The sequence below is a fragment of the Furipterus horrens genome, unplaced genomic scaffold, assembly GCF_987537825.1.
Source record: "Furipterus horrens unplaced genomic scaffold, mFurHor1.1.pri manual_scaffold_11, whole genome shotgun sequence".
Taxonomy (NCBI): Eukaryota; Metazoa; Chordata; class Mammalia; order Chiroptera; family Furipteridae; genus Furipterus; species Furipterus horrens.
Window position 1 is genome coordinate 57416085 of NW_028327181.1, and position 17900 is coordinate 57433984.

General features: G+C 39.5%; 1 protein-coding gene across 2 annotated transcripts in view; it reads left to right on the plus strand.

Annotated features, from left to right (window-relative positions):
- ANKFY1 (ankyrin repeat and FYVE domain containing 1) overlaps positions 1-17900 on the plus strand; it is a 74736-nt gene that overhangs the window by 26536 nt on the left and 30300 nt on the right. Inside the window, exons 4-7 of one of the 2 annotated variants that reach the window (XM_090291021.1) lie at positions 7536-7671; positions 11014-11137; positions 12382-12531; positions 13798-13963. In XM_090291021.1, the coding sequence (XP_090147147.1) occupies positions 7536-7671; positions 11014-11137; positions 12382-12531; positions 13798-13963 (576 nt within the window). Of the gene's footprint in view, positions 1-7535; positions 7672-7696; positions 7764-11013; positions 11138-12381; positions 12532-13797; positions 13964-17900 lie in introns of those variants that run through there. The other variant, XM_090291022.1, reaches the window with a different exon arrangement.

Below are 17900 nucleotides of genomic sequence, written 5' to 3' on the forward strand. Positions count from 1 at the left end.
GTGCTCTTCGCGCACTAACTCTGTCATGGCAGGCAGCGCTCTGAGCTAAGTACTACCATTTATTCCCACGTTGTAGCTGGGGAGCCGTGACGCACAGCAGCGTCAGGTAACTCACCCGAGGCCACGTGCTGAGTGTCACAGCCGGCTCCGAACCCAGTCTGTCTGCTTGCAGTACCCATGCCGTTAACAATGCTGTGTGCTGCTCTCACTTGTGGTTTCTTTTTTTCCCAACTTCGTTCAGGTACAAAAGAAGTGAAATAAACTGCCTGCCGTAAAAGTGTACAGTTTATCTCCCTACATGTTTCCTCATGGCTCTTTTTAACCTGTCCCTTTTGCCGTCAGTATCCCCAGGTAACCTCTCATCTGCTCTCACTCATTGTAGGTTAGTTTGCACTTTCTAGACTTCTGTAAAAATGGAACCATAGAGCACATAGTGTCTTTTTCTGCTTCATTACTCGGCCTGAAGGTTCTGAGATTCGTCCAAAATCGCAGTATGTTGTTGTGGTTTCGGTTGTTTGCTCCTTAGTGTTGCTGAGTAGTACTCCACATACTAATACCCCACAGCTGGTTTTGCGTTTACCTGGTGGTGGACATCGATATTCTTTCCAGTTTTTAGCTATTACAAATAAAATTACTATGCTCGATTGTGACTATGTCTTTGTGAAGGCATGTTTTTATTTTTTTTGAGTAAATATTTAGGAGTGACTGCTTAATGTTAAGAAACCGTGAAGCTTTTCTAGAATGCACGTGCCACCTCCCACTCCCGTCAGCCATGTGTGAGAGTTCAGTGCCTCCACGCCTTCGAGGGCACTTGGTGTGGTCGGGTTGCTTTTTGTTCATAATTTTAGCCTTTCTAATGGATGTGGAGTGATTCCGGTTTTATTTTACATTCCTTTGATGACAAAAACTGTTGAACATTGTTTAACGTGTTATTGACTATTTGCATATCTTCTTTTGTGAATTGTCTGTTCACATCATTTGCCATTTTAAAATTGCATTTTCTTAATTTTGAGTTTTTGAGTTTTGTATGTAATCTGCATACAAGTTGTTTGTCTGAAGCGAGCATTCTTGCCTTGTTCCTCGTCTCAAGGAAACAGTGAGATCTTTAATCGTTATATGTAAATATTAGTTGTAGCTGATTCACAGATATGCTTTATCAGCCTGAGTATTCCTAGTTTTTTGAAACATATGAATTGGTTTTGAATTTTGTCAAACACTTTGTTTTATATATATTGGAATGATTGTATTAGTATTGTCCTTTATGCTGTTAATATAGTGAATTACATTAATTTTTTAAATATTAAATTAACCTTGCATTCCTAGGAAAAACCCCATGTAGTCATTATATTACCCTTTATATATATTTTGTTGGATCCTATTTCCTAATACATTGTTCAAGTTTTACGTGGCTCAGTGGATTGAGTGCCAGCCTGTGAACCAAGGGGTTGCTGGTTCGATTCCCAGTCAGGACACATGCCTGGGTTGCGGGCCAGGTCCCCATTTACGGGGTGCACAAGAGGCAACCACACATTGATGTTTCTCTCCCTCCCTTCTTTCCCCTCTCTCTAAAAATAAATAAATAAAATCTTTAAAAACAATTTTCTTTTAACGTCGGTAATCATGAGGGATACTGGTGTGTAATACTCCTTTTTTGTAACGTCTTGGTCAAATTTTGCTATTAGGGTTATATAGGCTTCATACAGTGAGGTCCGCCATGATCCTTCATTCTCCATTTCCTGACAAAGCTTTGTAAGGTTGGTGTATTTGTTTCTGTCTAGAATGTTTGGTAGAATTCATTGCTGAAATCCTCTGAATCTGGAGTTCTCATTTGGGGTGACTCTTGCTCTCTCTTTTTTCTGATCAATTTAGTTAGAAGTTTGTCAGTTTTATTGATCTTTTCAAAGAATCAACTTTTGGCTTTGTTAATGTTTTCTTTTCTGTTTTCTGTATTATTGATTTCTGCCTTTTACTTAGTTTGGATTTACTTTCCTTTCTTTTTCTGGCTTCTTAAAGTGAAACCTTAGATAATTAAGGTAGTCTTTTCTAATATAAGGATTTTAAAGCTCTCTAGTTTTTCTCTAAGCACTGTTCTACCTACATCTTACAAATTTTGATATGTTGCATTTTCATTGTTATTTAGTTCACAGGATATATTTCAATTTTCATTGTGGTTTCTTTGACCCATGAATTATTTAGAAGTATGTTGCTTAATTTCCATATATTTGAGGTTTTTCTAGATATTTTGTTGTTACTGATTAATTCTGTTATTGTCAGAGAACACATTTTATATGATTTTGATCCTTTTAAACTTATTGAGACTTGTTTTATGGCTCAGCATATGATTTATCTTGGTGAATATATATATATGTACACTTAGAGTGTATTCTGAAGTTGTTGGGTGTGGTGTTCTTTAAGTGTCATTTAGGTCAGATGTTTGACAATATTGTTCAGACTTTGTATATATTTTCTTTTTATGTCCAGTTCTGTCAGTTTCTTCTTTTAAAGTATATTTTATTGATTCTGCTATTACAGTTGTCCCAATTTTTCGTCCTTTGCCCACCTCTGCCTGGTACCCCCCTTCCCTCCAGCAATCCCCTCACCCTTAGTTCAAGTCCATGGGTTATGCATGTAAGTTCTTTGGCTTCACCCTTTTCTATATTATTCTTTTATTTCACTGTGTGGTTGCCTTTCACTCGCGCCCCCAACTGGGGACCTGATGTGCAACCTAGTTCTGTGCCCTGACTGGGAATCGAACCAGCGACACTTGACTCGCAGGCTGACGCTCAATCCACTGAGCCACAGCAGCCAGGGATTCTATATTATTCTTAATGTCCCCCTGTCTATTTTGTACCAACCGATTATGCTTCTTAACCCCTGCACCATTTTCCGCCCATCATCCCCACTCCTGATTCTCCTTATTCCTCCTCCCAGCTGTTAACCCTCCAGATGATCTCCATATCTATGATTTTGTTCCTGTTCTAGGTGTATACTTAGTTTGTTTTTGTTTTTGTTTTTTAGATTCAGTTGTTGATAGTTTTGAGTTTGTTGTCATTTTATTAATAGTTTTGATATTCTTTTTCTTAAATAAATCTCTTTAACATTTCATATAATGCTTGGTGACGATGAACTCCTTTAGCTTTACCTTGTCTGGGAAGCACTTTATCTGCCCTTCCATTCTAAATGCTAGCTCTGCTGGATAGAGTAATCTTGGTTGTAGCTTTTCATCACTTTGAGTACTTCTTGCCAGTCCCTTCTTGCCTGCAAAGTTTCTTTTGGGAAATCAGCTCATAGTCTTATGGGAACTCTTTTGTAGGTAACTCTCTGCCTTCCTCTTGCTGCTTTTAAGATTCTCTCTTTATCTTTAACCTTTGGCATTTTAATTATGATATGTCTTGGTGTGGTCCTTTTTGGGTCTAGCTTGTTGGGGACTCTCTGTGCTTCCTGGACTTGTATGTCTATTTCCTTCACCAAATTAGGAACTTTTCTTTCATTATTTTTTTCAAATAACTTTTATTTCTTGCTCTTCCTCTTCTCCTTCTGGCACCCCTATGATTTGGTGTTGGCACTTTTGGAGATGTCTCAGAATCTTCTTATTCTCTCCTCATTTTTTTGAGTTCTTGTTTCTTCATTCTGTACTGTTTAAATGTTTATCTCTTCCTTATGTTCCAAATTGTGGATTTGAGTCCTGGCTTCCTTCCCTTCACTGTTGGTTTCCTGTGGGTTTTTCTTTTTTATATCAAATGATTTTAGATTATTATATCCTGGACATTGGGATTATGTTGTGTGGACTCTGGGTCCTGGATAATCCTTTGGAAAATGTTGAATCTCTTTAGGTTCAGACTGCAAATTCTGTTTTTACCTTCTGTGGGTAGTGGTTCAAATACAACTTTAGTTCTTAAAACTGGGTTTAGGACTACTCAATGCATGGGTAGCTAGAGGTGAACCTGAATCCTCTTCTATAAGTTCCCTTATAGAATTAGGAGATCTGCTTCTCTGGCTTCTCTTCCTGTTTCACCTGGCCAGACGGGTGGAGTTTTAGGCATCCCCCTGGTCATAGCCACAGAGAGAAAAAGTCTGGAACCTCATCCACTACAATAGCTTCTTTAAGCTTTGCCTCTTCTACAATCGAGCTGCTTCTTGGTTACTTTTAAGAACCCTCAGGTAGGGCCCTGGCTGGGGTGGCATGGTAGATTGAGTGCCAGCCTCTGAATCAAAAGGTTGCTGGGTCGATTCTCCACTAGGGCACATGCCTGGGTTGCAGACCAGATCATGCAAAAGGCAACTAATTGATGTTTCCCTTGCACATTGATGTTTCTCTCCCTCTCTTTTCCCTCCCTTCCCCTCTCTCTAAAAGTAAAAAATAAATAAAATCTTAAAAAAAAAAAAATCCTCAGGTAGGTGATTTTTTGTACTCAGTCTAGAGTTTTATAACGGTTAAAATAGGATGGGTTGTTACACTTCTGTAATAGGACTAGAGCCTCTATCCTTTTCTTTCTTTTCGTCATGCATTATTTAGAACTGTGGTTTGGGGGTTATTTTTATTTCCAAGAAATTATATTTAAGGGTGCATCCTTAAGTTGAGTAAAGAGGACGTTTTAGTGATAAAAGGTGCAATCTATCATGATTTTTTAATTTACGAGTCAGAAATTTTTATGTAAAGTAGGTGAAAAAAATAGTTGGAAACTCAAAGACAATTTAATTAAATTAGTCACAGGAGATTCAAAAGACCTTCCTCAGCTTTTGACAGATTAAACAGGATATAAGTAACAATTTCCTCAATATGCTTCATTTACTAGTTAATTAAATACAGATAAGTTTATTCCCATACTTTTCAAATGTCTTGTAAAACATTTGCTTAAAATCAGATTAAAACAACAACAACAAAAAACCTGTCAGCCACATAAGACAATCTCAGTTTCCCCAAAACGGAGTGTATCTGCATCTTGGACTACAGTGAAGTCAGAAGTGTGGGTGTTACTTTCCTTCTCATCCTCGCAGTCAGTGCTTAACCAGCACATGTGCCGGGCCTTCTGAGGGGCACCGCTGCTCGCAGCACATACACATGCCGGGCACGGAGACCAGCTGGCTTCGCTGCTCAGACTGCTCCTTTTAGAGGCGCCTCCTGGTTTGTGGGGTCATCTGACTTTCACAGCCATCTGCTTAAGTATTCAATGCATTGGAAGGAGAGTGTATGATGTGCCTAAATGCTCACAGTTGGCAGCATACACCTTCCCTCTAGTTCAGTGTTTCTGGCCCACCTTACACCACTGGCTGATTAGCCTGAACCTTAAAACAGATTTATTCTCAGTATATTTTGAAGAGTAAGGGAAGAGTCAAGGCAGGAGTGGGGAAGCTTGGAGATCACTTGAATCTTATCTTATTTGAAATTTTGGGGGACTTCCAGGAAATCCCTACTTGTGTTAGTTTTGAAAAAATTATTTAGGCTTTGGTTTATCAGTTGTAGAAATCAAGTTTATTGGTTTAGACAATTTGAGGGAGGGTTATTAAAGGAAACCAGACAGATTTTAAAACAGAGTTAAAGAAACTACCAACAGAGAAGATGTTTGAATGTGGTGATGTTGGGGGTTCTGACATTAGGAATAAGCTATCTTTCCAAGATAAGGCTGTATGCGAGGGGTAATCTACACAGTTTTGGTGTTGGGTGACTGGACAAATCACATGACGTACATATTTCTTCTTTTTATTGAAGACCCCTGAGGTATTAAACCCAATTTATAAAGCTAGCTTTGACATTCATCCTACTTCCAAGATTTACTCTGTATACCTTAAACAGATTATTTGAAGTGTTTCTTCAACCTTATTGTTTAAATAAATCTAGTTAGAATCTTGTCTGATTTAAAAATGTTTCTTTCAGAACATTTAAAAAGTGCTATTACTTCATTACCAGGTAAGAGAGAAAAGAAAAAATAAGCTTTAACATAATCGCTATTAGCATTTTGGTGTATTTTCTTTCACTGTTTCTTTTTAATGCCTTTTGTTTTTCCTTTAATATCTGGCTGTTTTATCTCCCACTAAAGTTGGAAGAAAAGGAGTTAGTAAGAGCTAATCAGTTGTTGCTAATTACTACTAAGTTAGTAAGATGATACTGGTCCATGTTGCGCCTTTCCTACGTAATCAAGATTTGCCTATAGTTTCTTAAACCATAGCAAGTCATCAGTAACACGTGGAGGGCTTGCTGAAACACAGATGCTGGGCCCCACCTCCAGAGACCTGGGGTGGCCCTGAGAACAAGAATTTCTAACCCGTTCCCAAATGATGCTGATTCTGCTAGCCCAGGACAGAACTGGTGGTGCAGACCATGGTTGTAAGTGATCCTGTAACCATCACTGTTAATTAAGAGTTGCCTCTAGTTGAAATCATAGTTCTGATATTTTATACTATGATTTTCATCCTGAGCATTTCCCCAAGTTGCTGTACAGTCTTTAACTTAAAAAGTATATATATTTGTTAAATAAAAATCTGGGGAAAATAAACTAAAAGAAAAATTAATTGTGAATTCCACCAGGGTTCATATTTTAGTGTATATCCAAGACATGAATAGACAGTCAGTCTATCTAAGGCCATACCACATTGAATGTCCTTGATTCTGGAATTCTAAACAGGGTCAGACCTGGTTGGTGCTTGGTTGGGGCAAAACTGTATGTGTGTGGGGGGTGTGTATGTGTGTCTTCATACACACTCATACACACATATATATATACACAAAAATATAAATATACTTAACAAAAATGATATTATATAATACATGTATTTTAGCCTACTTTTTAAACCTATGTACTTAAATATCTTTATATGCTGAATATAGATCTAAATTTTAATTGATGAAATATTTCCAGTGTGTGAATATATTGTAATTTATTTAATTTGTTCTCTGTTGTTGGACTCTTTAAAAAGATTTTTGTTCCAGTTTTTTAATTATTAAAAACAATACTGTGTTGACTATCTTGGTACATATATTTCTTTATATTTGTTCAGTTATTTTCTTAGGCTAATAATCAACATATATAGTTGCTATGTAAAAAGTTATGAACATTTTAAGACTTTGCTAGTTTGGGAAACCAAAAATGTATTCTAGTTTATATTTGTATTTGGTTATTGGTAAGATTTATTGGCCATTTTTATTTATCTCTGTTAATTACCTGTTTATATCTATTGCCTATTTTCCATTGCATATTCATTATTTTATTTTTTGTAAGATCTATTTATTAGAATTTAAACACTTTGTCATACATATAAAATATTTTCCTACAGGTTTTTTTTTATTTTTTTTATAACTTTCATCTTTAATAGGTTCATTTCCCCCACCTACCACCTCTTGTAAAACTTTAATACTTTTTCGGCGTCGGATGCTGCCCAGAATGCTTAATCACCATTTTTAAATTGCTGTGTGATATTTCTTTGAGTTGGATGTACCAAAATATATTTTATTAGCCTCAAATTTTAGGGGTCCTCAAGAAGGCTTCAGTGTCGTCGGTGCTTTGTTTTCAGTTTCTCTACTTTCTTTCTTTAACCAGATGCTAATCCTGAGGTGACAATGACAATGCTTCGCTGGATCTATACCGATGACTTGGAGTTCAGAGAAGACGATGTGTTCCTGACTGAGTTGATGAAACTAGCTAATCGGTTTCAGCTCCAGCTCCTTAGGGAGAGGCAAGTCACAGCAGATATAGTCAAGCACCTCAGATGGTGATGGCTGAGCTTTAATTATGCCAAGCTCTGGGAAAACAGCCTCTCCTGCTAATGTAAATAACTTTTGCAAGGTGTTCTTTTAAAGGCTTGTAGGGGGGAGAGAATTTTTTCTCCCTTGTTCTGTGTTATCTTGTAAGTTAAATTTTGCTAAAGCTTTTAGGTTTTCTTTGTTTTCCCCACTGGTTTATTATCTGAGATTACATAATTTTGTGACTTCATGCACTTGATATGAAATAATATAATCCGGTGTCCAAACTCTCTACATTCCCTTCTATACCTTTTCCTTTGACATTTTATTTTACTGTCTGATCTGTCTACTTGAATGAAGTCCATGGTCATATTCTGTTTGTTGGAAACACATTAATGCCTAAATTAACACATGAGAGTACGGCTCAATAAATTTCTGAGATCTTACTTCATTTGTTACTGCTGTTTAGGTTCCCAAAGACATAGCCTGCCATGTTTTTTATATCGCATTTTTACGTTGCTCTCCCAAATTGGCCTTTTAGAACAATAGAGAACAAAAACGTTCACCAAATGTCAGGCACCCTGTAGTTTCTGTTGGAGATGTGGCTTTTGGCAGTCATCCTGGTTGATGGAGTGTCTTTTTCTGTCATTTTGTGATCTTTTGTATTCTCCTGGGTGTGTGAAGAAATGGCTTTGCTCCTGAGGGGTGAAGGGGTAGTTTCAGCCATTAAGAGGCACTCCAGCCTTTGCTGTGTTGCCTTTAGAGAGCTGAGAGAGACCGGGCTTGCTGTAGCTGCTTGCTGTGTTTCACTGCGGGCTGATGGCTCCCGTGGGCGGCCCGATGTCTCCCGTGGGGCGGCACATGATGCCCCACAGGAGTCAGTACACAAGTTACGCCAGACTGTCTACGATTGATGTGGGCTTGAATGCATTTCAATACCTAAATCCGATAACTAAGATAAAACCCAAACAGGTCTAAGATTTGTAAGCACATGTAGCATTAGGTTAGTAAAACTAACTTTACTATCAGGCCTTGCAGTTAACTCTTTCGTTTGTGCAAGTTTTTGAACTATCTGAGAGTGAAATGAGAATGATTTTAATTAGATTGAATGTGATTTATATCTTCTTATTTTTTCCAGATTTCCTGAGCTTTCTTCCATTGACCTTGTCAAACTTACTTATAAATTAAATTGCTTTGTTAAAAATACCGTAGGGTTGGAGTAGTTTAGATAATTGCAACCTGTGTAGTGGGTTCTTTAATTACAATGCTTGTTGTTTATTGACTGATTAGGCCTCATAACTATCAGCATTACTGGGCTCAGTTTTGTATTGTTGGGTATGGGCATTAAGTTGCTGTCTTGTCAGGGTTCTGTGAAGAGCTTGAATGGAAAATACCCAGGAGTGGATTAAAATGTTATCTTTTAAAGATCGCAGAGTGCCCCCTGCTGTCTTGCAGGAGAAATTACACATTTGAGAGAGTAAGCGAAAGGGCTCTGACAAATGTGTGCAGTTAAATATGAAGCGGATGTTGCTCATTTTTGTAAGGTAGAGATCCTGGTGGTTTGGGAATGCTATCACCAATTTGATGAAAAAGAAGTTGTTTTTGTGTTATCAGGAAAATATTATTTAAAAACTAGAATTAATAGTGTGTGCTGAAAATTGACCATTAAAATTAAAATTTTTTCCGGTTTATAAAATACATGTTCAGTGTATGGTATTTGGAAAACATACAGTGGTATAAAGAAGAAAACTAATGCTTTAAAAGTGTTCTGGGACTTCCAATCAAGATGGTGGCATAGGTAGACATGCTTTGCTTCCTTGCGCAAACATAGAAAGAATTACAACCAGATCTCAAAACTGATAACACCCAGAACTGTCAGAAAATCAAGCTGTATGGAAATTCGACAATCAAGAATTTAAAGAAGACCTTCTCCTCCTTTCTTCCTCCATCTCCCACTCCCATGGTCTTTCTCTGCTTCTGTTAACTAAACCTCACCTGCTAAAATAGGGAAGTATCTGCTAGCCAATCAGTTATTCTTATTTATAATAGTATGAAGCCCATTCATATTAGTTCTTAAATTATGCAACTTCATGAGAAGGGCCTGAAACTCATGAGCAGACCTATTATGTACCTTACACTGTACAAAGTTTATATGGTTGTATCTTGAAAAACACAGAGAGATCCTCTAAGCTTCTGATATGGAGCATTGTTCTTACTTTACAGAGGGGGAGGCAGGGCACAGAGGGCTTGTGTGATTTGGCCTCTAAATTTCAGTCGATCTCAACTAAGTCCTTTCTAATCTCATAGTGCATTTTGCTCCCGTTACTACATTCTGTCCTTGTGGTCAGAAAAGGGGTTTGTGGGGGCTGTGGAAGCAATGGTGGGGTGTCGGGGAATACCCCTACCACTATATTAGGTCTCTCTGCTCTCCTTGGAAGTGAACCTGATTTGGAGGGAAATATACAGCCAAGGGAGGTAGAAGGATTGTGCCACCAGCCTGCTTCCTCCTTGCCCCCAGGCTCCGTCCCGGGGAGGCTCGCTGAGGTTCCCAGGGTCCTGGGTAGTGGAAGACCGAGTCTTTCCAGCGCTGCATCTTCTAGGCTAGGGTTTGTGCCTGTTTTGTGCTGCCAGAGGCCTGCTTGCCTGTGTGCAGCCCTCTCTTCTCTGATGTGGTTGTTCTCTTATTAGTGCTTATTGTTGTTACTGTAGTTGCCAGGTTTTATGGGACATCCATTGTAGCCAGCTTTTCATTGTCTCGGTGTGCTATGGTTTATACTCAGTTGTTTTTACACATGATAAATTTTTTAAAGTAGGCTTTTAAAAAAGTTTTATTGAGTTATAATTCACATAACAAATAATTCACCATTTGGGAGGACTTTTAAGGGCCTATCAATATTTGGAGGCCAGAGCCTAATGTCTGAAGCTATTGCTGAGCCACACAGTACATAATAGGGCTGTGCTGGGGAGGCTGCAGTTGGGTCCCGTGTGTGTAAGTAGCGAAGGTGTGAATTTGCCAGCTGCGTTTGACTTTACAGTGGTCTGTGTATATGATCTGTGCATTTCATGTGATTACTTCTAAGGCAGTTGGGGGATTATGCCTAACATGTATTGGCAGGTTATTTATTCTGACCAGAATGAAGAGTGTAATTCCATAATGAATTTACAGTACTTTCACAATATGGTAGCTCAGCTATAACTTATTCATAACTACTCCGCTTAGTCTTAAACGTCAGTGTTATTGACATAGCCACCGTACATAGAATATCACCTTGGTTTGTTAATTTATGAATATATGTGTCCTGATAATACTGTTCATTTTTCATACTCTTTTGCAGATGTGAGAAGGGTGTTATGTCTCTGGTGAATGTCAGGAACTGTATTCGTTTCTATCAGACTGCGGAGGAACTAAATGCCAGCACCCTGATGAACTACTGTGCAGAAATTATTGCAAGTCATTGGGTGAGTGCGAGTGAGGGTGTGAACGAAGCACCTCACTGGGCGTCAGAAGAACTGGGTGTGGGACCGGGATCCATGGCAGGTTACCTTTCTGGAACCTGTTTCCTCTTATTACAACATTGAAAGCTAAGTAGTTGCACTATATGGTCTATGAGATTCTTTTTTTTGGCTTAAAGAATCTTGTAGTTCTGATGTTAGAGTAGAAGGCAAGTAGTACAGGTGAAAAAAAGAGACTTGGAACTAAGGTGCACCTGCCTTCACCCTCCATCTACAGAAGGTGTGGCTGTGAGCTGTGGGAACGGGTCCTGCGGTGGGCCAGCAGGTGCTGCAGTGGGGCCAGCAGGTGCTGCAGTGGGGCCAGCAGGTGCGCAGTGGGGGCAGCAGGTGCTGCAGTGGGGCCAGCAGGTGCGCGGTGGGGGCAGCAGGTGCGCGGTGGGGCCAGCAGGTGCGCAGTGGGGCCACAGGCCTGCAGTGCTTGGCATTTCCATTCCAGGGGCTTCCCCTGTGCTTTCTCTAGCCTGTGGAGAGCCCTCTTAAATGTACGTGTTCCCTTCTTTGGTAGCTTTCATTATAAAGAACAGTTCCTGTATTTTTTCGTTTTGTTGTCTGTTTTGCATTTTTAAAAAGTCACGGCTAGTGCTGTGTTTTATAACCTAATTTCTGCAAATTATTTGATATTCAACAACATTGTGAACAGAAGTGTCTAAAAGAACTGGGTTTTAAAGAATTGAAGCAGAGATGGTAAATTTTCTGCTAAAATAGGAATAAGTTCAGAGATCTATAATAGTAGAGATTAGTTGTGTCTCAACAGAGTGAATTGTTTGTGGAGGTTCCAATTAATTCTGAAATTGCCATCTTTGTAAGGGTGAGGGGAAAGGACTCTGCTCTCTATGGAAGGCTCCTCGGGCTGTGTCCTTGCTGGGTGTCAGTGCTGCCGGTGCTTTACGGCCTCACCAGGGGGCACAGTGGTGCTGTGGTGAAGAGCACAGGCTTGGGAGGCTCAGCCATTTACCACTGTGTGAATCGGGCCAGTCATTTGGCACCTTTATGCTTTACTCACTTCAGCTGTAAAATGGAAACGATAATAGTACCTAGCGAATAGTGTTTTTGCGAGGATTCAATGAGCTGGGAAATATAAAGCCCTTTAAAGTAGTGCCAGACAGTTCTAAGGGCTCCTCAGTGAATGTCAGGTGCTGTTACTGATATGTTCGGTCTGTTCTGCTTTTCACTATCTTCTTAATCCTCAGGATGACTTACGGAAGGAGGACTTCAGCAGCATGAGTGCTCAGCTGTTATACAAAATGATCAAATCCAAGACTGAGTACCCACTACACAAAGCCATCAAAGTGGAGAGAGAAGACGTGGTCTTTCTTTATCTAATTGAAATGGACTCACAGGTAATGTGTCTTCTTTTTCGTTTTTCATGCCTTTTCCCCAAACTTTACTTCGCTTTTTTTTCTCTAGAATGCTCTTCACTTCCTCTGAGCTGTTACTGGCAGTTTTTAGGGCAGTATTTCTGTTAAGTCATTTGCTCAGGGCAATCGAGCCTTTTCTGTCAACGCCTCAGGATTCTTCCAGCCTCTGCCCATTGCCCAACTGCAGAGCCACTTCCACATTTCTTAGTCGTTGTTACAGCAGAATCCAAATTCTGGAGACCAAAATTTGTTCTGGTTTCCTTTTGCTGCTGTAAGAAATTACAATAAAAATAAATGGCTTAAAACAACACAAATTTATTATCTTACAGTTTTGCAGTTTGGACGTCCAGTACAAGCTGTCAGCAGGCTGTGTTCCCTTCTGGAGGCCCTAGGGGAGAAGCCATTTCCTGCTCATTTGGGTTGTTGGCAGAATTCAGTTCCTGTGGCTAAAGGGCCTGTGTCCCGATTGTCTTGCTGGCCACAGACTGAGGGCTCGTCTCAGCTTCTAGAGTCTGTCACGTTCATTAGCTCATGGCCCCCTTCCTCCATCTAAACAGCCAGCAATGGTGGATCAAGTTCTTCTGTGTCCCATCTTTCTGACCCATTCTCTTGCTTCTCTTTTTCACTCTAAGGGCTCATGTGATCAGATAGATTGGACCCTGCTGGATGACCCAGCGCACTCTTCCCCATCTCAGGGTCCTTAACTGTAATCACATCTGCAAAGTGTCTTTTATCCTTGTACGGTGACACATTCTCAACCTCTGGGGATTAGGGCGTGGATGTCTCTGGGGCTATTATTCTGCCTGCCACACTGCCTTAGAAGAAATGCAGTTGCTTTTGATAGATGAGGGTGTAGCATGTTTTATCCTGGGTGTCCAGTGTTGGGGGGAGACATTAAATGGCTAGAGAAAATTAAATAGTTCAGCCACAGGCTTCCATGAAGCATCAGCTGTCCCTGCCCGGCTCTCCGGCCCTCTGGCCCTTGTGTTCCTGGTGCACCATCAGCACCTCCCTGTTGGTGTTTGTGTTGTCTTCTGTGCACCTACCTTCTGAGTCCCTGTTAGTTCTGGGCTCCCTGAAAGGCATGTGCCCTGAGGAGAAGCTTTTGAATTCAGTTGGATTTGGGGAGTAAGCTAAATTTTGACATTTGCATAAGAGATGTTAAAATTTAAGAATCAAGGTGGGGGAGATTAAAATCAGCTATATTCTCTACTGGCTGGGTGCTAATTTACAAATTTATCTGTGCAGCTCCCTGGGAAGCTGAATGAATTGGATCATAACGGAGATCTTGCTTTAGACCTGGCTCTTTCACGACGGCTAGAGAGCATTGCCACCACGCTGGTTAGTCACAAAGCTGATGTGGACATGGTAGACAAGAATGGCTGGAGCTTGTTACATAAAGGAATCCAAAGAGGTAGGAAGAAGTATATTTTACATTTTTCTCTGCAGGCAGTTTTACTTACATCCAAGTCATTTTTGAAGACTTTCTGACCTGTTCCACAGTTCCTGAAGGCTTCTTGAGTCTACACTCACAGGGGCTACATGATGTAGAATTTGTGATCAGTGGGTCAGGGAGGGACTGGAGAACTGTTGCCTGTGCCTTGTTGGTGAGGCTTTTCCTGGTGTCAGCAGGACCCCCCAGAAGAAAGGCTGGAAAGATGGTTCTTTCAGACAAAGGACTTATTACTTGTAAGCAGTTGATTTGCTTTTCCATGTCTTTCTTCAGGAATGGTGCTAGGAACACTTTATTTTTATTGATTCTGTGAGAGGGAAAGTATCTAAACCACTGTGGTTTAACATATTCTTGGATTCAGAGTTGTAACTTTTATAGACTACTCTTCTGTCATCTCAAAAGTGATAAAAAATTTCATTCTATTTTAGAAAAGTTATATTTTATAGCTATAAGCAAAAATTATAAATTGTAGCTGTATTTCGAGTACATAGTCATTAGTAGCAGGAAGAATATGGAGGTAATAGAATTAAGATCAAAACATTTTAATCTTAATGGATTTACTTTTTAAGGGAAAAGTATGTCTTGTCTGACTGTTGTTTTGTTTTTCCCATGACCTTATTAATTCTTAAGCCCCAAATGGATCCTGCCTGACTCCACTGTTGTCATTTTTGACAGAGTGGGAGGCTATATCGAGGTAGCATTCCAGTATGGAATGAAAACTTTGAAAAATACCAAAGCCTTGATTTTGCAGAGGGATAGATGACGTGATTGAAGTACTTGGCCACTTTTTTGTTCACATGTGGACATCAACGACAGAATATACTGGTTCCCCCACATCTGAATCAGGTGTATTTACCCTTTCAATTATGCATTATTGCACTATTGTCTGCTACATTTTGCCATTCACAAGTTGCTTCTAGAGGGTAGAATGTAGTTACTTCAAATACGGTTCTGTTGTAGCTGTGGCTTTACCCTTTTTGGGCAAAGGTTTTTAATAATATAAATATCCCTCTAAGCCATGTGTTAGAGTGTTAAGCTTGCTGGCTTATGGAAAGGAAAAATTTGTTCATCATTGGAAAGGAAATCCTTAGAGTACATCAGTGTCAAGAGCAGATGGATTTTTCCCAAGCACCACTCTGCATCGTGCAAAGCCGTTGGGTGCTTAGCACTGGGTGGGTGTTCAGTGGGGAGAATTACCACCACGCAGGGAATTAGTCTTTCCCATACTGTTTAGTGTCTGAGATGTTTATTTTGGAAACAAATAGACATGTTACTAAAAACAACAACCTCAGAATTATGTTTCTTTCCTCTTTGGGAGTTAAATTCTTATGTGTGATGAAAAACATCTTTGATGAGTTATTAAATATTTTGGCGATTGCTTAGTTACAAGAATTGCCAAGAATTGGTGATGCATTCTTAATGCTTATTTTCAGACGATTTAATCTTCCACTCTGAATTTATCAGTTGCCTGCAAGTCTGGATTACAGAGTGGGTATGATAAACGTGTTGGTTGCTAACTTTGGAGAGTGTGGCGTGGTTGGATGTACCAGGGTTTGAATTCTGGCTCTCCCACGTACTCTGGCTTTGGACAAGTCACGTAACCTCTTGGGTCTCCCTTTTATTATCTGTAAAGTGGGAATCATTTCTATTTACTACTTGAGAGCATGAGAGGCAGTGTTAGCAGCACACCTCACACAGTGACTGCATGTGGTGGGGTCAGCCCATGGTTCCCACCTCAGGCCTGTGTTGGAGTGTTGCAACCAGCTCCAGTTCCCGTGGGGGTTTGTTTCCCTTTTCCTTCCTCAACCTGAGCTGCTCGTCTTACTTTAAGTTCATTATAATAGGAATCAAGATCTAAGAATGTTTCTGGACACACATTAGAATCTATAAACAAAATGGTCAGTGATCACTCTAATAACCAAGCATACAGTCAGTTTGTGTGGAGAATGAAATAGGCAGCCAGTGTCTGTGGGTATGTACGTCCACAGTCTCCTGATTAGCTGGGTCTGGGCAAGAAGCTGAATCCTTGTTTTAAAAAAAAATCTAGTTCTTCTTGTGCTGATTTCCTATAACAGCCAACATCAATCAGTGTGTCTCTTAAATAATTGTTTGTAGATTTGCAAATTATGCCACCAGCAGGAGCAGCACAGAACACAGTTCGTATTGATTAAGTTATGACAGTTATTAGCTGTTCCAAAACTTCTATTAGGAAGCTGTGTTGAAAGAAAAAATTGTATGTGGGTTTTTTTAATGTAAACTATATTGTTAGGAATATATTTATGTGGACAATTCATTATAATAATGCCTCACTTACCTGACAGTGCCGTCAATGAAGTGACAAACTAACTGAAACTTTTAAGCACCAGTTTTTATTTTAACTGGTTTTGGTGGAAATCTTTCTAAAATGCATTAGAAGTTATCATATTGACAGAACTTTACAAACAGTGCTTTTGGTGATTTCTGTTCCCTCCCTTTGTTCTAATCTTTTGTTGTCAGTTTGCTTTTTTCTTTAGGTTTTGTACCTGTGGGCTGACTGACTTTTAATGTAGAACATTATGAATTTTCAATTTCTAATATTTTCTCAATAACTTTTTGTGTGGGGTCCATAGGTGTAAGTACATATATATGTTTAAGTAAAAAACAAAACCAACAACAAAACACTTTAGTTCTTATTAGATTTAATTTAAAAGCTAAAATTCTTTTAAGAGGGTTAAAATATAGAAAATTTTTATTATACCTTTCACCTGAATCCAAGTATTGAAAGTTTTCCCTGCACCCTTATTTCTGTGTTAAGTACTACCCAGTTTATCTTCTGTATGTGTAATGTATGACGAGTTTTTCACTAGTCTATATTTTGTTACTACTATCTTTTTATCTCTTAATATGGAATGTATGCCAACCTTAAAGGTAATGGAACCACATTCCATCTCTTCCCCAGTATCTTATATATTGTATTATTTATTTTTATTAAAGCTTTTTGTCCTAATCACTAAATTTTTTTCCCACTTTCAGAATGTAAGTAGCTATCTCTAGGATATTTTGTTCTGTTGCCAATGTATTGCTTTATGTATGCTCTCCTGGTCTGAATCTCTGTGGGGTTTGTTCACACTACATTAGAGCCCTGCTGAGAACTCCAAAGTGTGAAGGATACCCACATACGGAGAGCAAAGGCCCGACTCCGCCCAGCCCCCTGGTGTGCAGGGTACCCGTTGCTTTCAGAGCCCTGCCTTGTTGTGAAGAAGTCTCAGCTTTGGTCCTTGCACACGATGTGGGTAAAGATTGTGTCTCTCCCCTATCGCCCCCCTAAGAATAAATGGGCGGAAGAGAGAAAATATTTCAAAATGGGTTAGAGAAGTCTTAATTTACCTCAAGTCATAATTGATTGGAATTAGAACCAGTATATTAAAGTGGAACTTAATAGCCTTGACCAGTCAATTAATTTTCTTCCCAGTCGTTTCCCTGGTGCCTGCTTTGTGTTAGACGGTGGTGAATACACAAGTAAATCAGATGCAGACTGATCAGCACCTGTGGGGCCTGGGTGGCCCAGCCACCTCAGTGCTGAGCTCACCTTCTGCACCAAGATGGTCCCTCGGATGAGAGTACAAAGCACGTGGGGAGTGTTAAAAACCAGGTGATTTTAAAATTCCATGTTCACTGAAGACTAGATGAAACCCATATATTCAATGAAAATGAGCACAGGTATAGATAACAGACTTGGGACTGTGACACTCCTTAGATCCAAAGCCTCATTGTAGATGTTCAGACTGCATAAGTATAGTTGAAGAAGATAAGACGATATTGCAAGATATAAAAGAAAACCTTTCCCTAGGGACTTGAAGAGAAAACCATGATCTGGAAATTGTGACTCAGAGGAGTGTGTCTACAACATGAACAGGAT